At 49.7% G+C, this 21,444-nt stretch overlaps 1 protein-coding gene across 1 annotated transcript; it reads right to left on the bottom strand.

Moving 5' to 3' along the window:
• Positions 1 to 1,941: 1,941 nt before the first annotated feature.
• On the bottom strand, positions 1,942 to 19,310 carry CYP4F22 (cytochrome P450 family 4 subfamily F member 22; the record flags this gene model as incomplete). Its single annotated transcript, XM_079918871.1, has 12 exons — positions 18,952 to 19,310; positions 15,599 to 15,743; positions 10,839 to 10,892; positions 10,609 to 10,736; positions 10,280 to 10,401; positions 7,404 to 7,671; positions 6,355 to 6,421; positions 6,114 to 6,243; positions 4,246 to 4,379; positions 3,244 to 3,308; positions 2,497 to 2,579; positions 1,942 to 2,137 (listed from the first exon to the last, which is right to left on the bottom strand). Exons 1-12 carry the CDS (start codon positions 19,282 to 19,284, stop codon positions 1,942 to 1,944), a joined length of 1,725 nt encoding a protein of 574 aa, XP_079774997.1. The 5' UTR covers positions 19,285 to 19,310.
• Positions 19,311 to 21,444: the final 2,134 nt, after the last annotated feature.

Below are 21,444 nucleotides of genomic sequence, written 5' to 3'. Positions count from 1 at the left end.
ATTCCAACCATCTGCAGACCTGCCAGCACTACCTTCATGAAACAATCATTTCTCATCATAATCCAACCACCCCTTTGCACCTCTACAGCTCCCAGCTTGGGTAGAGGCACCATCATCTCACATCACCCCCCCACCAATCTGATCTCCCTCATCCCATCCTTGCCACAGTCTCTATTCAATGTAGCAACCCAAGACTGTAAGACAAATCTTGTCCCTCCTTTGCTCAGAACCCTCCATGGCTCCCCACTTCTGTCACAATAAAACTCAAAATCCTTTCAATGACCTCCAAGGCTGTGTGAACTTATTTATTTGCTTATTTATCACTTGTCATCTGTTTCCCCCTCTAGAATGTCAAGGACGCAAGGATTCAAACACTGCCTGGCTCACAGCAGATGCTCAAAAAATACTTGATGAATTAATATGATTATTATATGATTATTGTCATTGGCCCACCGTCTATAGCACCATATCAGGCACTACTCCCCCAGTCAAAGACTTGGCAATCACCCTTACCTCCTCCCTCCCCTCAGCCCTCACAGCTAGATAGTCACCCCTCCTCTCCCCACAAACTCAGCCTCTTTCTTCCCTGAGTTTCCAGCCCCCTGTACACCCTTTCCCAGCCACCTCCCTGACAGCCCAGATCTGACCATAACCTCCCCTGCCCCTGCTCACACACACTCTATAGCTCCCTATTACCCTCTGCATAAAGCCTGAACTGTGATGTGGCCCACAGTTCTTGTGCTGTTGGGCCCTGCGCACCATTCCTCCACTCTGCCCCCACTCCCCAGATCCAGCCACCCTGGCCCCTTGTGAGTTCCACAAGCATACCACACTCTCTCCCACCTCAGGACATTTGCAGATGCTGTTCCTGCTGCCTGGAATGCTCTTTTCTCTCTTGTCACCACTCAACTTTTACTCCAACTTCAGCATCAGAGTAGTTTTCCTTGAGCCACCCTCCACCCCCATTATGCTTGTGCAGCACCAAGGCCTCTCTTGTCACAGGTCGCAAATAATTTTACCCATGGAATTATTTGTCCAACATATGCCCCCCCCAACCTCCTGAGGGCAGAAATTTGCCTGGTGTTGTGCTCCTGGCCCAGTGCCAGCAGACACTTACTATGCAGTATGTTGAAATAAATGAATGCACAAACTGTCCCCAAAAGTCTGAGTTTATGTCCGAAGACAAATGGCTTCCCAGCCTCCTAGCCCACAGCTTCCCAACTGTCCAGGACCCCTCATTTCCTTGCTGGAATCCAGGTGTAAGGATCTGACCTGGCTAGGGGATGGATGATGGGGGATGTCTGCATCCCTTGCTTTTATTCTGCAAAAATCAGGACACTCAGCAAAGGGCCTTTGAGCAAGGGAGGAAGGAAGGAGCTTGAAAGGGAGAGTCTGGGTTTACAAATCAACAACAAACAGCGTGGGCCCTGGGATGCAACCCAATTCCTGAGGAGTTCATCCACATGAGCTGGGGGCCTCAAGAAGGTGATGTTCGGTTCAAGGTTCTGATCTCAGGCTCCAGTTCTCAAATCCTCAGTTTAAAAGCCAGCCGGGATCTGAAGTAGACTGGGCTTGTATCCCGGAGGCCTTAGGTGTCAGGTCTTAGGTCCTTGGAAGGCTCAATGGGCGGAGCCTGAAGGCCTGAATCCGAAGGATGCTGGGGCGGGGCCTAAACCCGAGGGGAGCGGCCAATCCTGGTCCTTGAAACAAGAGGGCAGAAACTGGCATTCAGCGGTCGGGACCTGGACCTCAGGGGGCGGGATCAGACCCTCCAGGGGCGGAGCCTTGCCTTAAGTGGGTGTGACCTGCGCCACTAGGCTGCTTAATGAGCCTGGACTTCGACGGGCGTGGTCTATGCCCTCAGGATCTTGAGGGCGGGGCCTGGGCCCTCGGGGGCGGAACCTGGGCCTCTCTGGGCGGGGCTTGGGCCCCCGGGGATCCTCAGGGGCGCGCCGACCCGCAGGCCCGCGGAGGCAGCGGCTCCACCTTGAGCCAGATGCCATCCTCTGTGCGCAGAATGAGCTCGGGCTTCCGCCGCACCTTGCGCGTTCGGTCCACGCTCAGGCGGAAGCGCAGCAGCGTCAGCGCCACGGCCACGCGCATCTCAGCCATGGCGAAGCTCTGTCCGATGCAGTTCCTGAAGGACAGGGAACAGGGAGCTCAGGCCCAGCCTCTGTGTGTGCGGGGTCCCTGGGATGTGGTAAATGACCTCCCCCTCTGAACCTCAACTTCCAGACAAAGGCATCATAGAGCCATTAGGAGCATGTGAGCCCAGAACTCAGGGCCTGGCATACAGTAGATAGTTGGTACCCATGGATGATACAGCAGAGTCTGATTTGGGGGCTTCCTGGTGTATTGAGGGCACAAAAAGGGTACCGGATTGGCGGGGACACCCGAGTGGACGTGGTTTCTGCTCCTGATGGGTGCATCCCTGATCTTCCACTGACCTCGATGTTCCTCCTACGCTTCACCTGGACTGGGGAAAATATAAGTTACCTGGGTCCTGCAGAGAAGGGCATGTAAGCCAGCGGGGAGCGCTGCTGTGGGTTGTCCGGGTCAAAGCGATAGGGGTTGTACACCTAGGCAAGAGCAGACTGGGGGTGAGCCTGAGGGCTGGTTCAGCCATCCCAACCTGGTTCCCGCCCTCAGCCTCTGGGGACCAGACCAGCAGGACAGAGAGAACCTCATTACAAGCCAGCCCCACCTGTCTCCTTCCCATTCCCACCACAGGGCCTTCGCACTTGCTGTTTCCTTCATGTGGAACACACTTTTCCCTGCTCCTCACTTTTCAGTGTGAATGTTTTCAGTTTCAGCTCAAACATCTCTTCTTTGGTAAGGCCTTTCCTCACCGTGTGAGCTAAAGTTCTCTCCCCCACCCCCCGACCCACTCCAGTTTTGTTTCCTTTGCGCATTTATCAATATCCAAAATGATCTTGTTTATCAGCTTATTTTATTCCTCTGCACTTCACTGTGAGCTCCGTGAGAGCAAAGACAGTATCTTCCTCTGGCCTCAGTGCCCAGCACTGGGTCTGACACACGGGAGATGCTCCATAAAGATTTGCTGATGTAATGAATTAAGAGTGAATGGGTGAATAAATGGGAGGAGGACTCAAGCCCTACACCCAGCCCTGCCATCTGGCTCCCTGGGGAGGAGGGGAGGGGAGGGGAGGCCTTGCTGACCAAGGACTGCCCCTTCTGAGAAGAAAGAAGCTGAGAGAAGAGAGGGTTGGGGCAGGAGCTCACCTTGGAGTCAGGCCACACTGTAGGGTTATGGTGAGTCCCATAGATGCTGACTAGGCAGATGATTCCTGTGGGGAGGGGTGGGGTCATTGGGTCAGTGGAACCGAGGGAAACCAGGACCTCCTCTGGAGACCTACGCCTCCCTGGCTCTCCCTGGAGCCATGCTATTCCCACAAGCCATCTGCCACCCTTTCCTTCCCATCCTTTCCTTAAACATTCTGCTGCCCCATCCACTCCCCCTGCTTCTCCATAAGAGGTTCCCATCACCATCTTTCTAGCTGCCATCCTGGCCACACAGGGATCTTTCTCACTCATATATCTGACATTGCTCCTCCTCAGCTCAAATACCTCCCATGGCTCCCTACTGCCCTGAGGATCAAGTTCAAGTGCCTCAACCTGGCATTCGAGGCCTTTCACTGTCTGCACCCTGAGGCTCTGCTCCATAAACATGCTCTCATTTCCAACCCGCAAGCCTCACCTCTCACGTTACCTCTTCCAGGCAGCCCTCCCTGCATTCCCTCCCAGATACACCTATCTCCCTGCATTCCACCCCCAGATACAGCCATCGCTCCTTACTGGGGGCTGCTCCAGCCTCTGTCCCTCCCCTTAGCCCATTCCTCACCCCGTGTGTCTGGGAATGTCTATGCCCTGATGTATCTTCCCCAGTCTGGGTGGTACTCAAAGCTTGGGCCTGGGGATGAGGCTTCTCTAGATGCCCAGCACCACCCAGGACAGGGCCTGGTCTCCAGGGAGTATCTGGCAATGGAATGAAATCAACCCTTCCCTACCTGCACCCTCACAGGACCCACCCTGCCACACCCACTCCTTCCTTTCTGCTTGGACTCACCAACCTCTATCTCCCCAGCACACACAACTGAGTCTCCCCCATCACCCCAGAAGCAACAGGCTATAAACTGCCTACAGGGACCGTGCACCTGGGGCAGGCATGGCCAGGACCCCATAGGCAACAGAGCAGGCAGGCAGCAGGGAGCACATAGAGGGCACCTTTGGGGATGATGCGCCCATCTGGGAGCTTAATGTCCTCCGTGCAGCGGCGGGAGATCAGGGTCACAGGTGGGAACTGGCGGAGGCTCTCCTTGATGCACAGGGTGGTGAAGGATAGCTGGGTTAGGTCATCCCTGGGGAATGTGGAACAGTGGGTAACTAGGGTCCAGGCCATGGTGCCACTCCCTTCCCCAGACACATATACACACACATGTGCACAGGCAATTAGGAGCAGCTGCAGGAAACCAGTCCAGGATCTCAGACTTGCCCCAACTTCAGGCATTTGCAGTTGTGCCCTGCACACACCTCTAACCCTCAGCAAGTAAAATATCTGACCCCTGACCAATCACAGCAGCACTAGCCGGACGTCTGTGAGCCCAGCATTAACCCTTTAACTGATGAATTATGTGGAGGTCAGGGGGCATCCCTGGGGAGGTGCCAGGACAGCCAGGGGGACCTGGGGTAGCAGCGATTTACCAGCCTGTATAGATCAATTTCAGTATTTATAAACCCATACATCCTCTTCTTACAGTACATTAGTTTTTTTTTCCTTTGGAATTCAGGGCAAAAAAAACTGGATTAATTATAACCCTTGGTTAATGATCTAGATTGTTTTCTTTACACTAACAGGTTATCTTTCATAGAAACTCTCTGTTGCTACCATAAAGGGCAAATGGCATGCCTGGCATAAAGGTATCCATAAATATAAACACCACTGGGAAAACAGAAGACAGGTGTTAAATTCTGGCTAGATACCACCTCCTGCCCAATTCTCAGAAACTGAGGTACCTTCTCCCTTTGTTAAAAAGGCAGATTAGCAAGGATTAGCAAGGTGTTAAAGACACAATGGTACCAACTGAAAGTGTCTCCCTGAGGTCATAATCCAAATGGCTGACAATGAACCAAAAGGAACTTTCTCACTGTTCAATGCTGTGTTTTCTTTGCATCACCCAGAATCAGCTCCACACAGCACACATCTGAAGTAAATCGGATTATTATTCCTGATTCTTACACTTCCCCCCACATTGGAATTTTACACTATGCCCTTTGCCATGTGATTCTGAGTATCTTCTGCTCGGATGGCTGGAGCATATGTCCCACCCCATTCATGGTGGGATTGGCCCGATGACTTGCTTTTTTTTTTTTGCGGTATGCGGGCCTCTCACTGTTGTGGCCTCTCCCGTTGCGGAGCACAGGCTCTGGACGCAAAGGCTCAGCGGCCATGGCTCACGGGCCCAGCCGCTCTGCGGCATGTGGTATCCTCCCGGACCGGGGCACGAACCCGTGTCCCCTGCATCAGCAGGCAGACTCTCAACCACTGCGCCACCAGGGAAGCCCTAGATGACTTGCTTTAGCTAATGGAATGTTACAATGCAAGCAGAGATTTTAAGTTGTGTGGTTCTTTGTGCTTCTGGAGTCTGTCTTGAGGATAACATGCCCAGTGTGGCTGCTGGTCCATGAAAAATGAGGAGACGTGGAAAAAACCTGAACCCAAACCTAAGCTTGGAAGCATCTCCACTCAACTCAGTGCAGCCCCGAGTAACAAGAGTAATATGCAGACAAGAGCAAGAAATATGTGCAGACAAGAGCAATAAATAAATGCTTGCTGCAAACCACTGAACTTAGGGGGCTGTTTGTTAGGCAGCATTATTGCAACCATTGCTGACTAAGACACTCTTAACTCCTGCATTATGAGATAGGCATACGCGTGACTTGTCATCCCCAATTTATAGTTGAAGAAGTTGAAATTCAAGAAGCTTAAGTGACTTGTCTGAGGTTAGACAGTCAGTAAGTGGTAGAGCAGAGAGATTTATACTCAAGGCTTTGAACTCAACCTGCCCCCACTACCCCCATGACCCCAGACTAACCACTCCAGTTCCTCCAGCTCCCGACCTTTCATGACTTCCTGGATCTCTTCCCGGCACTTCTCCTGGTACTCTGGGTACTTGGCCAAGTTGAACAGCACCCACGAGAGCCCGCTGGATGTCGTGTCATGACCTGCAGGCAGGTAAGGAGCTTAAATGGATGCTGCCCAAAGATAGAGGAGATGCTGTATTCAGACAATGGGGCCCCTTCCCATCCTTCCCCAGCCACACCCCATGTCCTCACCTTCAAACATGAAGGTGTCTGCCTCAGCTCGGATGTCCTCATCTGACAGTTCCTTCCCATCTTCATCCTGGAATGGGCAGCAGACTCTGCTCAGCTCACTTCATCCCACCCGCCACATCCTAGGAGTTCTTCCAAAGTCAAGACACCCCCTTCTTTATCTTAAGCCAAGCTGCAGGGGAAAGGATTCCAGGCAGATAGATGTATGCAACTTGTCTAAGAAAGATGGAAAGAGAGCCAAAGATAAGAGGAAGAAGGGACTTTGTATTTCTTCAGCAGCTCCTAGCGCCAAGCATCCTGCCAGATGCCTGACAACCATCTTGTGATCAGGTCTTACGATCGTCATGCTGTAAATGAGGAAACTGAGGCTCAGAGGGAAGACTTAGATGACTAAGGTCAAACATCCATGAAGCAGCGGAGCTATTATCGAACCGGAATCCAGGACTGTCTGAATCCAGAACCCAGGTGCTGCTCAGAAACTCCACAGAAGCACCACAAATAGGTGACCACCTATCTCTGCCAGTGTCACATTTCTTCAAGGTCTTGTATTGCATCTTTGTATTGTGAACTGAATTCTGTCCCTCCCCAGCCCCACCCCAGAACCCTTAAGTTGAAATCCTAACCCCCAGTACCTCAGAATGTGACCTAATTTGGAGATAAGCCTTTTGCAGAGGTGATTAAGTTACAATGAGGTCATTAGGGTGGGCTCTAATCCAATATGACTGGTGTCCTTATAAGAAGAGGAGATGAAGACACAGACATGCACAGAGGGAAGACAATGTGAAAACACAGGTGAAGACAGCCAGCTACAAGCCAAGGAGAGAGGCCTCAGAAGAAACCAACACTGAGAAAATTTATTTCTGTCATTTAAGCCACCCAGTGTGTGGCGCTTTTTTACGGCAACGCTAACGAACGAAGACAGTCTTACGTGTTTTGCATCTGCCTGCATTCTAAATCCATGTAAGTTTGGATGTTTATCATTTTGCACAATTGCTGCAACTCATGAGGAGGCTGTCCTGGGCAGAGCTCCACTCTCCAGGGTCCAGCCTCACCCTGGCCAGGAGCAGCACATCTATGAAGTCCAAGGTCTTGCCCTGCTTGGCCTTAAGCCAGGCCTCAGCCCCCAGCTGGTGTAGCGCCCGCCGCCGCTCCTGGATGACCTCCGTGGTGAAGTGATGCACGGTGTCACAGGCCTGCCGGAAACGCCGTCCGTCTGCTGTACGGTAATAGATGAAGTCAATGTGGTGATGCAGGCGATACTGACGCCGGACCACCAGTGCGCTCAGCTCAATGATGGCCGAGATGTAATCAGTCATCTTCCTGCCAGGGAGAAGAAAGGCCATGAGCAAAGCCCCGTACCCTAAGACAAGCTTCCTCTCCCAAAGGGCAGGTTACAAAGAGAGGCCCTGAATTCACTTTATTTCCTTATTTCTTTGTATACTTGATGCTCTGCCATCTGGGGCCTCACTGACTGGAGAGATACCACCCCTCCCAGGACTAGCCATTTCTTAGAGATAGCAAATGACTCACCCAGGAGCATGCCTTTCTTTTGCAAACCAGCCAATCCAGAGTCCATACTCCAAACATTATTGGGTGGAGCCACTATCCCCCTGCCTTAATCACCCCAGGGCCAGGCACTGGATAACTTGGGGGCACCCCTGTGCCCCAGAGCCTGCTGAAATTATTCAAACTAGCCAATCTTAAGCCTACATACCCTGCCTTTCTCAATGCTTCCCGTAGAACACCCCCAAAAATGTTTTGGCCATGCTTTCTTCTGGGGCTTCCCCATGTGGCTCTGTGTGGTGTGGCATGCCCCCTCATCTTGGGAGCAGTAAGTAACACACTGTCTTTTCCATGGCAATTTTTCTTGATCTGTTTCTAGGTACATTTTTAAAACAGGCCCAAAGAGGGATGAGGACTTCTAAATAGAGGTAGCATCACTAAAATTAAATGGCTACAATCCACAGAGCGGGAGAAAATATTTGCCAATCATATACCTGATGAGAAGCTTGCATCTAAAATATATAAAGCACTCTTAAAACTCAATAATAAAAAAGACAAATAACCCGATTTTAAAATGGGGAAAGAATATAATAGACATTTCTCCAAAGAAGACATACAACTGGGCAACAAGCATATGAAAAGATGCTTAAAAGCATTGGCCATTAGGGAAATGCAAAAAAAAACTACAGTGAGATACCGCTTTACCCCAACTGGATGGCTATAATCAAAAAGACAGATAATAGCAAGTGTTGATGAGGGTGTGGAGAAACTGGAGCCCTCACATACTGCTGGAAGGAATGTAAAATGGTGCAACCAGCTTATGGAAAAAGTCTGGCAGTTCCAAAAGAGGTTAAACATAGAATTATCGTATAACCCAGTAATTCTACTCTTAGGTATATACTCAAGAGAATTTAAAACGTTCACACAAAACCTTATACACAAATGTTTATAGCAGCATTGCTCATAATAGCCAAAAAATGGAAACAACCTTAATGTCTATAAACAGGTGACTGGATAAGCAAAACGTGGTATGACGTGGTAAATGGAATATTATTCAGCAATTTTTAAAACGAATTATTGATAATTCAACTACAGCATGGTTGAATCTGAAAACAATATGTTGACTGAAAGAAACCAGAAACAGAAGTCTGTGTAATTCCATCTATATGAAATTTCCATAAAAGACAAATCTATAGAGACAGAAGGAAGATTAGTTATTGCCTAGATCTGGAAGGGAAGTGGGAAGTGGGAGACGAGTGCTAAAATGTACAGGGTTTCTTTTGGGTGAAAATATTCTAAAATTGATTATGGTGATGGTTGCACAACTCTGTGAATATACTAGAAACCATTGGTTGTATACTTTAAATGGGTGAATTGTATGGTATGTCAATTACATCTCAGTAAAGTTCTTATTTAAAAAAAAAAGAAAGAAAAACTAAATTGCAGGGGGCAGGATTGCAAAGAGCTGTCCTTAGTTCTGAAGCATGCTTCTTGTTTTCATGCACTAATCACCAACTGGCATTTTCTTGTTTATTTGTTCATGGTTACTGCCTGTCTTCCCACTAAAATGTAAGTTCCAGGTGAGCAAGACCTCATCTGTTTTGTTGACCACTGTATTCTACTCTAGAGCTGGCACACAGTAGGCACTCGATAAATATTTCTTGGATCAATTAACGAATTAATTACTAAGGCCATCTCCACCTCACCCAACGGAAACAATACCACTAGAAGGCCCTGAGTAACAAAGTCAGCAGCTTGTTATTGAGGACCTACTATGTGCTACAAACTTGACAGGCATTATGTCCCTTATTCCTTATATCCCCACTTAGACTGTAAGCTCCAAGGAATTGGGCTTAGTGCTTACCACCATATCCCCAGTGGCTAGCATAGTGCCAGGCACATAGTAGGTACACAACAAATATTTGATGAATGAATGAATGAACCAGAGCTATGGTTATTTCATTCATTCAACAAATATTCACTCGACATCCATCATGTGCCAGGGCAGTGCTATATCATTTTATGCTTTAAACGTCTCTCAGAAGGTCAGGGATTGTCATCCCTATTTCACAAAGAAACTGAGGCTCAGAAAGTGTGGGGAGGATCTTTCCAAAGACCACGTACCTTCTGTGGAGGAATGAGTGAAACTAGCGTCTACCGAGCACCTACTGTATGCCAAGCTATTGACTCACATTATCCCCTATAATTCTCATGCGATGACTGTGGGGATGGGATGGAGATGTGCAATTGGGGGATGAGGAAACAGGCTCAGAGAGGTGATGTCAGTTTCCCGGAACCACACAGCCTGTCAGTGACGAAGCACCAGCCGCGCAGGAGTGCCTAACAGCTAAGAGTTTCCTTTTTCCTCTCATCACCTCGCCCCTGGAGCAACTGACTCTATGTTCCCCAGGGAGGCCACACTCACTCCTGGCAGTTGCTGCTGTAGCTGAAGACACATTTCTGAAGAGTGTCCAGGGTCATGAGGCTGACATGCTCAAACATGTCAAGGGAGACTTCTGAGCCCTCTGCCAAGCGCTGCCATTTAGCCTGGAAGAGAAAGACACGTGGCAAATGGGTACGGAGACCACAGACCTTCAGCCAGGCTGACAATGACCCAGCGGCAAGTTCACTACAAGACTACTTTATAGATAAAGGAAGTGAGGCTTCCTGGCATCATGTGGTTTGCCCGTGAGCTGGAGCCTGGACCAGCCTCACTTCCAGGATACCCTCTTCCCAAGAAACCTTGGGACTCACATGCATGATATCGGCGCACTGGTTGAAGATCTTCATGTAGGGCTTCAGTATGTCAAAGTGGAAGGCAGGTGTCAGCAGGCGGCGGTGCCGACTCCACTTGTCCCCTTTGCTGAGCAACAGCCCATCTCCTGGACCCAGAAGACCAAGGTTAAGGACCTCACCAACAAACCCCACACCCTGCCCCCTCTTTCCTAAAGCCCCAGCTCCAGGCTACCCAGTGTCAAGCTCACCCAGCCAAGGTTTCAGAAAGCCATAGAAAAGGTCATCCTTGGGGGCAACGGCAGCTGTGGAGAGAGAAGAGGTGATGATGTCTCAAAACAGAGTTCTGACCCTTGACCTCTGCTTATGACCTCCTTGGGCCTCCACCTTGGGCTCTCACCTCCCATGTCACTCCTCCAGTCCAATCCTCCACACCTGCCCCAAAGAGAGCCTTATAACATGTTGATCTGAACATGAGCCTTCCCTGCTCAAACACCTCCCATGGCTCCCTAAAACCTTTGGAAAAAAGGTCAAGCTCAGGCTAGCACTGAGGGCCCTGCCCTACCTTGCTGCTGTATGCCTCTCCCATCTCATCCTTCAGCATACACCAAATAACCCCACACTTTGTCTCTCACTTCCAAACCTTTGCCCAGGCTGTGCTTTCTCTCCAGTATGGCTTTCTTCACCTGATTCTTCTCCTAATCCACCCCCTCTTTTCTGCCAACTCAGGCCATCTGAATTACACCTCCTGTGCTCCCAGCCTCCAGCCTCGCCCTTTCCAGTCTGTCCTGTACCTTAGACCCAGGGGGATCTTACTTGACTCTAGATCTGACCATGTCCTTTTCTGCCCACACCCCCATCAGCCTCAAGCACAGCTGCTCAGCCCATTTACAAAGCCTTGAATGACGTATCCCAGTCCAGACCATTCTCAGAACACCTCTCTCCTCCACCACAGCCACCCCTTCCCGCACACACCCAACTTGCTAACATCATAGAACTTTTCTCAGGTCCTTGAAAAGCTGTGTTCCCTCTCTCTTCTGAGTCTTTCCACCAGGCGTCCTCTCTGCCTCCAACACTCTTTCCTCATTCTTCCAGTCTCTGCTTGGATGCCATTCCCTCTCCCACCAATCACTCTGGATTGTATCCATCCAGTTACAAGCCCTTTGAAGGGAGGGACCTTGTTGATCACTAACATCTTGGTGCTAAATAAATTTTTATTGTATGAATGAATTAACCAATCAAAGGATGAATGAATGAGAACTATCAATGGGTAGTTGGATGGATGGTTGGATGGTTGGATGGATGGATGAATGGATAGATGGATGGATGATGGGTGGGTGGGTGGGTGGATGGATGAGTGAATGCATTCCCTTTCTATGTGCTGAATAGATCTGGGACAGGATGGGCAGGGCCCAGGAAGGAAGTACCTGAAACTCAAGTAATGTCACTTTTACCTGAGATATGATTCAGCCACCTACACTCCCCAGGCATTGGCCAATTGTATGCACAATCATCTGTCCACTCGTTCTCCCATTCTACACACCTCTGCTGCCACCTTTCTGTGCCCAACCCATGCTGGGGCCCCAGAGATGGCTCAGCTCCACACCCTGCCTGGAGGAGCTCTGGGTGTAGTGGGAAAGGGAAGCAGAGACATGCCATGTAATTAGTAAGAAGGTAGAATGTGTGCCAGGAGCAGAGGGAGGCACAGAGAAAGGGCTACTAGAAGTCAAGGCAGACTTCCAGGAAGAGGCAGCTTTGGAGGAGGAGGTGGGAGTCTAGTCACGCCTCTCCTCTCTGGGCTCTGGACTCCACGCTAGGCCCTTCAGGGGTCTTTCTGACACACAAACTTGTCCAATGGCTATCCTGCTCAAACACCTCCCATGGCTCCCTAACACCCCCAAGATAAAACACAAGCTCCTTCACTTTGTACATAGGTGCTCTGAGTCCAGCTCCTGTCTCATTTCCTACTTCTCCCCACATGTCATCTTCACTCCAGACACCCCAAGTCACCTGAATTCCCCTGGTATTTTCACACATCTGCACTTTTGCACTTAGGACCCTCTACCTGGGACCTCTCATCAGGCAAACTCCTATGCATCCTTCAAAGCCCAGTTTCACTGATGCCTCCTCCAGGAAACCTTCTCCAAACCTTCTCTTCAGCCAAACCCTTGCTCTGTCATCCTCAGGTCCCTCCTCTAATCCAACCCTCAGCACTCAATGCCAGGAGAGCCTGTGTCCAGGCTGCCTCTCCCATCACTTTCCCCTCCAGTAACAAGGAGATGGTAACATCCACCCTGAAGAAGATCATATAAGAAAAGCCCCCACAAGTGCCCAGCAGGAAGCTTCATATTACTGTGATTGAGAGCTTGACCTCTGGGCTGGCCAGGTCTGGGTTCAAATCCCAGCCTTAACTGGTTGTGTAAACTTGGGCAAGAAAATCGAACAATCTTGCCTACCTCATGGCAACCCTACAAAAACTCAATGAACTAATGTGCTCCTGGCACACAGTAAGTGCTCATTAAATATTCATGCACATAAATGAATAACTAACCAACTGTTGGCTATTTTTACTACTGTGACTATAATTATTGCTCAGTTGTGTCAAGAACTTGTGAGATGAATAGCTGGGTCCCCAGCTCACAGCAGGACCCTAATAGGGAAAAATGAGTGCACAGACACCATGGAAAACAGTTTGGTGGTTCCTTGAAAAGTTAGACATAGAGTTCCCATGTGACCCCACAATTCTACAACTAGGTACCTACCCAAGAGAAATGAAAATATATGTCCAAAACTTGTACACACATGTTCATAGCACCATTATTCATCACAGCCAAAAGGTAGAAACAACCCAAATGTATGTCAGCAGATGAATGGATAAGCAAATGTGGTATATCCGTACATCCATACAATGAAATATTGCTCAGCCTTAAAAAAGAATGAGGTCCTGATCATTGCTACAATGAGGACGAACCTCAAAAACTATTCTGAGTGAAAGTCAGCTGCAAAGGACCACATTTTGTATCATTCCTTTCCTATGCTATACCCAGAAAAGGAAAATCCATGGGGACAGAAAGTATTTACCACTGGAGGAAGAGAAGGGGGAATGGTAAGTGATAACTTAATGGCTATGGAGTGTTTTATGGGGCGATGAAAAGGTTTTGAAACTAGGGAGAGGTGACGGTTGCACAACACTGTGAACACACTAAACACCTTACACTTTAAAATAAGTAATTATATGGTATGTGATTTCTGCTAAATTTTTAAAATGAATATATGAAAACAAGCTACGATTAAATGCCTGTATATCCTGCCTTGTCTTCTATAAAGCATTCTCACCTACTTTCTCTGTATATCTCAAATGCCCCTTCAAAGATGAAGAAACAGAGGTTCTAGGAAGAGCCATGCCTTTCTCAGGGCCCATCAGCTACGTGGGTTTAAGCCTAGAGGAGCAAACCCCCGAGTTGTGGTCCCAAGGAGGCCCCAATAGGGGATGGAATTTACGACTTAGGACCAGGTCTGTCCAATCTCAGGCAGACAGGCATGGAGGGGCCCGGACACCTTGGGGCCGGGAGGCCTGATGCCTCCTGACTCACACAGCCCCACCCTCCCCAAGCTGGAGTCTACCATCCAGCTCCTCCAGTGGGGGAGGCACTAGATATCCTGCCTGTCCTGAGAGAGGGCAGGGGAGAGGAGAAGAAGAGGCCTGAGCATCTACTAAATTGCCAAGCTTATGATGGGGGCTCTACTCCCTGGTCTGCTTGGAGTCTCATAACCATGCAGGGTGACACTCAGAAAACAGATGCTCTGAGCTGGTGGAGAGGGGAGGGAGGGGGAAAGAAAGAAAGAAAAAAGATATTAAAAAGGCAGAAGAGAGAAAACCTTTATCAGCACCAACTCACACTATAATACTGACTCTTCACAACCACCCTATTTTACAGATCAGAAACTGAAGCCCTGAGAAGCTAGATGAATTGCTGGGTCACACAGCAAGTACATGCTCCAGCCTGGATTCAAGCCCAGCCCACCCAAGTCCTGGCCCAGGACTCTTTCCACAACTTGGTGCCCATCCCTTGGAAGAGTCACCCTTCCCAGCATCCAGGTTTCCCTCTTTGTTCATTGGGGATGGTCATTCCCTTACAAATGCAATAATGCGGGACACTGAGTCATGAGGAGGGCAGAGCTGGGAAAGGGAAGGATGGCAGTTCCTTCCTCCTTCATAGCTCAGGGGGCAGCCTTGAAGGTGGTCTCCATACGTGTGTTTGCAGAGACCAAAGCTGAGGCCAGAGGTCCTAAAATTCTTGGAGCTCTTTATTTCCCATCCTTCCTCTCTCAAATGTCCCCTTATGCCTCTGGAGATGCCCAGGTACATGCGAGGCCCCCCTGAGGGCCCAGAGCCCCTCTCATGAGGAAGATAGTGCTAGGCACAGACACATTCAGCACTAAATGGTTAGGAGTGAGAATGGGAGAGTCTAGAGGAGAGACCTATGGTCTGTCTGGGGGAATCAAAGAAGGCTTCCTGGAGGAGAAGGTCATTAGAGCTGCATGTTGAAGCCTGAGCAAGAGCTTGCCAAGCACACTTGGGAATCCTGCACCTTGAAATAGGTGTGGATGGCAGAAGGGAGAAGCAATCCTTCTACCTCTCCCTCTCTGCCAGTCAGGGCCAGCCTGAAGGCTGCGATAGCCACAGTGGGAGTGTCAGAACCCAAATGATAGGAGTGCCATGGCTTAAAATTGAGCAACAACCATTTAACAAAAGCTTGGGCAAACAACTGCCTATCCGAACATGTCTGCTCTGACTCTGAGAGGTGAACATTCTCTAAAAGTTCCTGGGAATGTTATTGTCACGCCTTTTCCCATGCTGTTCCCATTATCTGTATTGCCATCGTGGCTTTGGTAAACTCCTATTCATCCTTCAAACGGCCCTTCTTCTGGATAGCCCACCTGCCTAGAAACCCAGGTAGGCTCTGGGAGTTGAGGGTTTACTCATCACTCAGAGGCCCAGCCCACCTACCTGAGGCGCCCACCAGGGGCTTGATGTAGTCAGGGTGCACCAGAACCACCAGTGGCAGGACAGGTCCTATCCACACCAGGATCACATGGTGCATGCTGTCCAGCACCTTCTTCTCATCTTGGAGGCCTGTCTCATTCGGGAGATACTGCAGAGGGTGGTAGAGAAGGGTAGTGAGAAGGTGTCCAGCCCTGGCTTCCCCCAGCCCTTCCCTCCCACCACTTCCCCGGCCCTCAAAACAAGCCAGGAAGAGCTGTATGACTGTGGGCAGTTGGTTGCACCTCACGGAGCCTCCACTCCCTCATCTGAAAACTGGGGGAAAAGTCAACTCCCCTTCTGAGGGTAGTTGAGAGGATTCATGGAATAGCAAAGTGGAAGAGCCCCAGCACAGGGCCTGACACACGGCGGGTGTTCAAGAAATAAAAGCAGTAAGAGTAAACACAATAATGATAACGGTTGGCACTTAATCTAGTACCTCTACGTTCGTAACAAAATATTACTAGTATTGTTCTCTTTAACACGTACACATGCTTGCAGTTGGGTGCTGCTGTGGGCAGTTTTCAGATATTCATGCATTCAACCCACACAAGAACCCTATGACGTAGTTGCTACTATTTTCCCCATTTTACTTTACTCCGAAGGGTCAAATGATTTGTCTTAAGATACAGGTGAGTAAAGCGACTGTCCTGGTTTGGGCTCCCCTAGAAGCAGGACCTGAGACAAGGGTTCTAGGGCAAGCAGTTTATTTGGGGGGTGATCCCCAGAAACACGGGTGGGGAGAGGAGAAGTGAGATAGAGAGGAAAGGCAGCCAGCAAAGAGTTGTCAAGGGAATTACTCCCATGGGCAACTGGGGCTCAGCCCCATTGGGGATCTCTGGGGGACATCCATCTCCGAGTCAACCCACCTGAAGGTGAGGGGGCTGGGGTGTTTTTATACCAACTCCCCTAGTCCCATAATCACCGGCTGAGGTTGAAGTTCACAGTCCGCCCGTGCAGAGTGGGCTTCAGCTGCTAGAGAAAGCCCTAGAACACGGGTGCTAGCAACTAGAAGTCAGCCCACTGAAGCCAGACATGGGCCGAGAGGATGTGCACAGACACTGGCATCACCTGCCATAGTGGTAAAGCCAGGATTTGAACACAGGCCCCCAAGCTCCAAAACGCCTGCTCTTAACCAACATGTTCTATGAGGCAGAGCACTTCAGGCTCAATGTCAGATGGATCTGAGCTCAAATCCACCCTCAGCGGCTGTGTGATCTTGGGCAAATCACCTAATCTCTCTGAGCCCCAAAGATCGAATCCATAATATAGGGCAGGTCCATCCCTATTTCATAGGCTATGAGAATTGGGAGAGCTCAGATATAAAGGAGCCTAACCCAGTGCCTGGCCAATGGTAGGGTCCAGCAATTGTAGAATGAATGAATGAATGAACAAATGACTCCTCTCTGGTTTCTGTGTCTCCTTCTTGATCAGGTTCAGCCCTGAGCCTGTCCACACCCAAGGGAGATCATGGCGTCATCCAGGTCTCATGGCCTGGGAGGCAGGATGGGCCCACGGGGTCAAGGCTGGACTTCAGAACTGGTGCTGGCCAACCTCCCATGGCACCAGAGCCTGGCCACTATTTCCAGGACCACCATCCATGCCAGAGGGCTTCCTGGAGTAAGGGCATTGGATGTGGGGCATGAAAAATGAGTAGAAGTTCATCTAACAGAGAAGGATATTCTGGGCAGAGGGCACAGTTTCGGCAAAGGCCATGGAGGTGGAAAGTCAGAGGCTTGTTCCAGGAGCAGAAAGTCATTCTATGGGACTAGAGGGAGATGGTAGAACAGGTGAGGAGGGTGGGGGTTGGAGTCTAAAGGGACTTGAACTCCAGCTGAGAAGCTGGGACTTTCTCAGGACAGCAATGGGGAGCCATGGAGGGTGTATAAGCAGGGGAGGGACATGGCTGGATTCAGGAATCCTTCTGGGACCAGGATGAGGGATGGACTGGAGGGGTAAGACTAAAGGCAGGAGCCCAGGGAGGAGGCTGGACCATGGAACAGCAGGAGAGGAGGAGGCCTGAGCAGCGGTTGGAGAATGGGAAAGAGGGAGGAGACCAAAACTTGGTGAGTGCTGGCTGCAGGAGGATAATAAAATGAATGTTTCTTGCACTATTGAGTGGAAATGTCTCCTGCTTCCTTCTTCTGAGACACTCACTCCAAGCAGTATCTAAAATGTGTCTAGAATCACTTGTTACTTCCAGTCTCCGCAGGACCTGAGAATTGAGCACATACATCCACCGCGGTGTAGCAGGCTCAGTGCCCAGCATGCCACAGACACGACTTCAGGAATCGTTGAAACAATCCCACGAGATCATTAGGAATGATTATAGTTCCACGTTGCAGATGAGTCATCTGAGGCACAGGGAGGTGAAATAGCTTGTCAGGGTCACACAGGCGGCACATGGTAGAAACTGGCAAGTCCACACTGGTGACCATTGCCCCAAAGTGCCTCTCCAAAGTCTTCCTCCAAGTTCAGCATGAGGAAGGTCTCCACAACTGTCCCTCGGTTTCATCTAGGCCTGGAAGGGGGATCAGCTGAGTCCAGCAGGGAAATAGGGGCTGGACTCTGGCCCCCAAAGCCTCAGCACCCTCAGGAGTCTGACTTTCTCTCTTCTGACCTCTGAAGCCCTTTTAGAAAAGTCCAGCCTTTCTCATCCAGAAGCTAGAGGGGCAAGGGTAGACAGCTAAGATCGGGGACGCTGGAACCAGACAGCCTGGGTTTAAACCCAGACGCTGCCACTTACAAGCTCTGTGACCTAAGGCCAGCTACTTAACCTCTCTGTGCCGTAGTATTCTCCGGAGAAAAATGGAGATAATCACAGGGCCTACCTTCTAAGGTTGTCAAGAGGACCAAAGGAGTTAATATTTATAAAGTGCCTGAAATAATACCTGGAATATATATGTGAAATAAGAAATGAAATGAAAGAAAAGCGTTGGAATCCTCACCTGGGACCACAGCATTAAAGAGAAAGAGAGAGTGTGTGAAACCACATTGTGGGGTAGGTGAAGCAACAAAATCTACAGGGGTGCCCCGCCTCCCGCTCTGGGATTTCACAAGCACTGGTACCTGTTGCTACAGCAATAGCCTGGAATTGTAGAGAGAGCTTTAGAGTCAGCTCTGCCTCATCCAAGCTGTGTGATCCTGGGTTCCTGCTTGCCCTCTCTGAACCTCAGTCTCACTCCGATCCTGTAAAATGGGTCTCTTCATGGCTCCAACTAGATTCTTGGGGGGATGAGGGAAGCCAGCAGGTCCGTCATCCTTACTGAACATCTGCACCTCCCCTGCCCTGCCCAGCCCACCTGCCCAGCCACACACACCATGCCCAGGTGGCCCAGCAGCCAGCTGCGCCGGGGCGGCTGGGGGAAGCAGCGCAGTCGGCAGCAGGTGATATAGAAGTGCCAGCAGAGCCTCAGGAACTGCAGCAGCAGACGGAAGAGGAAGAAGAGCAGGGAGAGAAGGAGCCCGGACAGGGCATACAAACGGAACGCCGTCTTCTCCAGTCCCAGGAGGTGCAGCAGGTGCTCTGTGATGGGCAGCATCCTGGGGGGACACACAGGGTGGGGGTCAGTGCAGGGGGGAACCACCCTCTGGCCACATGTGTGCCATACACATGATGACCTGTGGAGCCAAGCGTGATGTGCCTGGCACATAGTAGGCACTCAGTCCATGTAAGTCCCAGACACCAAGGATGCTTCTTCCCAGAGCAGTGACCTCCAGCCAGCTGGCCCCGCCCATATGCCCTCAGCCTTGACTTCTCAGGGCATCCCTCCCAACGTCTCTGCCCGTGCACAGGTGGCCAGAGTATTAGAAAATTGAAACAAACTCCCTCTCCTCCTTCTTGCCAAAAGTAGCTCTCAATCAATGACTGATGAGCGTTGCTGGATAAATAACCCAGCTCCTTCTTTCCAGGGCAATGACCCTGAGATGTGGGTTCTGCATGCACTGCTAGGGTTCCCCAGCAGCATTAAACTTCAGCCCCTCCTCCCCCTCCTCCCCCTCCTCCTCCCCCTCCTCCTCCCCCTCCTCCTCCTCCTCCTCCTCCTCCTTCTTCTTCTCCTCTTCCTTCTTTTTTTAATTGAGGTAAAACTCACATGATATAAAATGAAGCATTTTAAAGTGAACAAGTCAGTGGCATTAACACATTCACAATGCTGTGCAACCACCACTTCTATCTAGTTCCAAAACATTTCCATCACCCCAAAGGGAGAACCCGTCTCCATTTAGCAGTCCACTCCCCGCTCCCCCCGACCCCTGGAAACCGCTAATCTTTTTTCTGTCTCTACGGATTTGCCTATTCTGGACATTTCATATAAAGGGAGTCATACACAGCGACTTTTCATGTCTTTTGTGGCTTCTTTCACTCAGAATGATGTTTTCAAGGTTCATCCACTTTGTAGCATGTATCAGTGCTTCATTTCTTATACTGCTGAGTAATAGTCCATTGTAAGAATTTATCACATTTTGTTTATCCATTCATCTATTGGACATTTGGGTTGTTTCCACCTTCTGACTACTATGAAATGTGCTGCTATGACCATGCATGTATATGTATTTGTTTGAGTCCCTGTTTTCAATTCTTTTAGGTTCACTGCCTTCTCCCTTATTCGTCTTTTCTGTGATCACTTCCCACATAAACTACTTGCACTCAAATCCTTGCCCTAGCGTCAGCTCCTGAAGGAACCAAAACAGAGTGGGTGTGTACCAATAATGCTAATAACACAGTGACCAGGTGTAGAGCACTTACTACCTGCCATGCACCACCATCAGGGTGGTGCCTCATTTCATGGAATCTTAAAGCAATCCTTGAAGGCAGGTCCCGTCATTCTCTCCATTTTCAAGACAATTCAAGCTCAGTGCCTCCAACTCACGGGAGTTGGGAGCTGGCCGGGGTCCCCTGAACCCCCACCAAGGCCAACCTCAATCAATTTGAGGGCCCATGGATCTCAGACAACACCAAGGAGACTGCTGAAAATGCTGAGGTCCTGCTCTCATCAATCTTTTCCACTCAGTCCTATGAGCCAAGGGTTCCCTCTGTGCTCCCACCTCCTTGGACAACAGAGCTAAAGAAACCCTGCACTGCAGGTTCTCACCTGTGTCCTCAACACCCACCCACCCCTGCCAGGGGTGCCCCCTCCCAGGGCCTCCAAGCCACTGGCTCTTCCACCAGCCAAAGTCCAACCACATCATCCAGGCAGAGGTGAAGTTGCTATTGGTTGCTGTGTCCTGGGAAAGCAGGTGGATGGGTCATTACCAAATGTGGACGAACCCATTGGAATGGTCTGACTTACAAGGCAGATGACATGACGACTCACTAGGATGGCTACTATTAAAGAAAGAAAGTAAGAAAATAACAAGTGTTGGCAAGGATGTGGAGAAATTGGAAACCTATGCATTGCAGGAGTGAATGTAAAATGGTGCAGCCGTGCTGCAGAGAACAGTATGGTGGTTCCTCAAAAAATTAAACATAGAATTACCGTATGTTCTAGCAGTCCCACTTCTGGGTAGATCCCCAAAAGAAATGAAAGCAGGGGCTCAAACAGATATTTGTACACTCATGTTCATGGTGGAACTATTCGCAATAGCCAAAAAGTGAAAGCAACCCAAGCATCCATCAATGAAAAAATGGATAAACAAAATGTGGTCCATTCACACAGCGGAATATTATGCAGCCTTAAAAAGGAAGGAAATTGTAACACATGCTACAACACCGATGAACCTTGATGACATTATGCTCAATGAAATAAGCCAGACACAAAAGGACAAATACTGTATGATTCCACTTATATGAGGTCCCTGGACTGGTCAGATTC

Source organism: Stenella coeruleoalba (assembly GCF_951394435.1).
Source record: "Stenella coeruleoalba genome assembly, chromosome: 3".
Taxonomy (NCBI): domain Eukaryota; kingdom Metazoa; phylum Chordata; class Mammalia; order Artiodactyla; family Delphinidae; genus Stenella; species Stenella coeruleoalba.
This window is presented reverse-complemented; position numbering and strand designations above follow the sequence as displayed.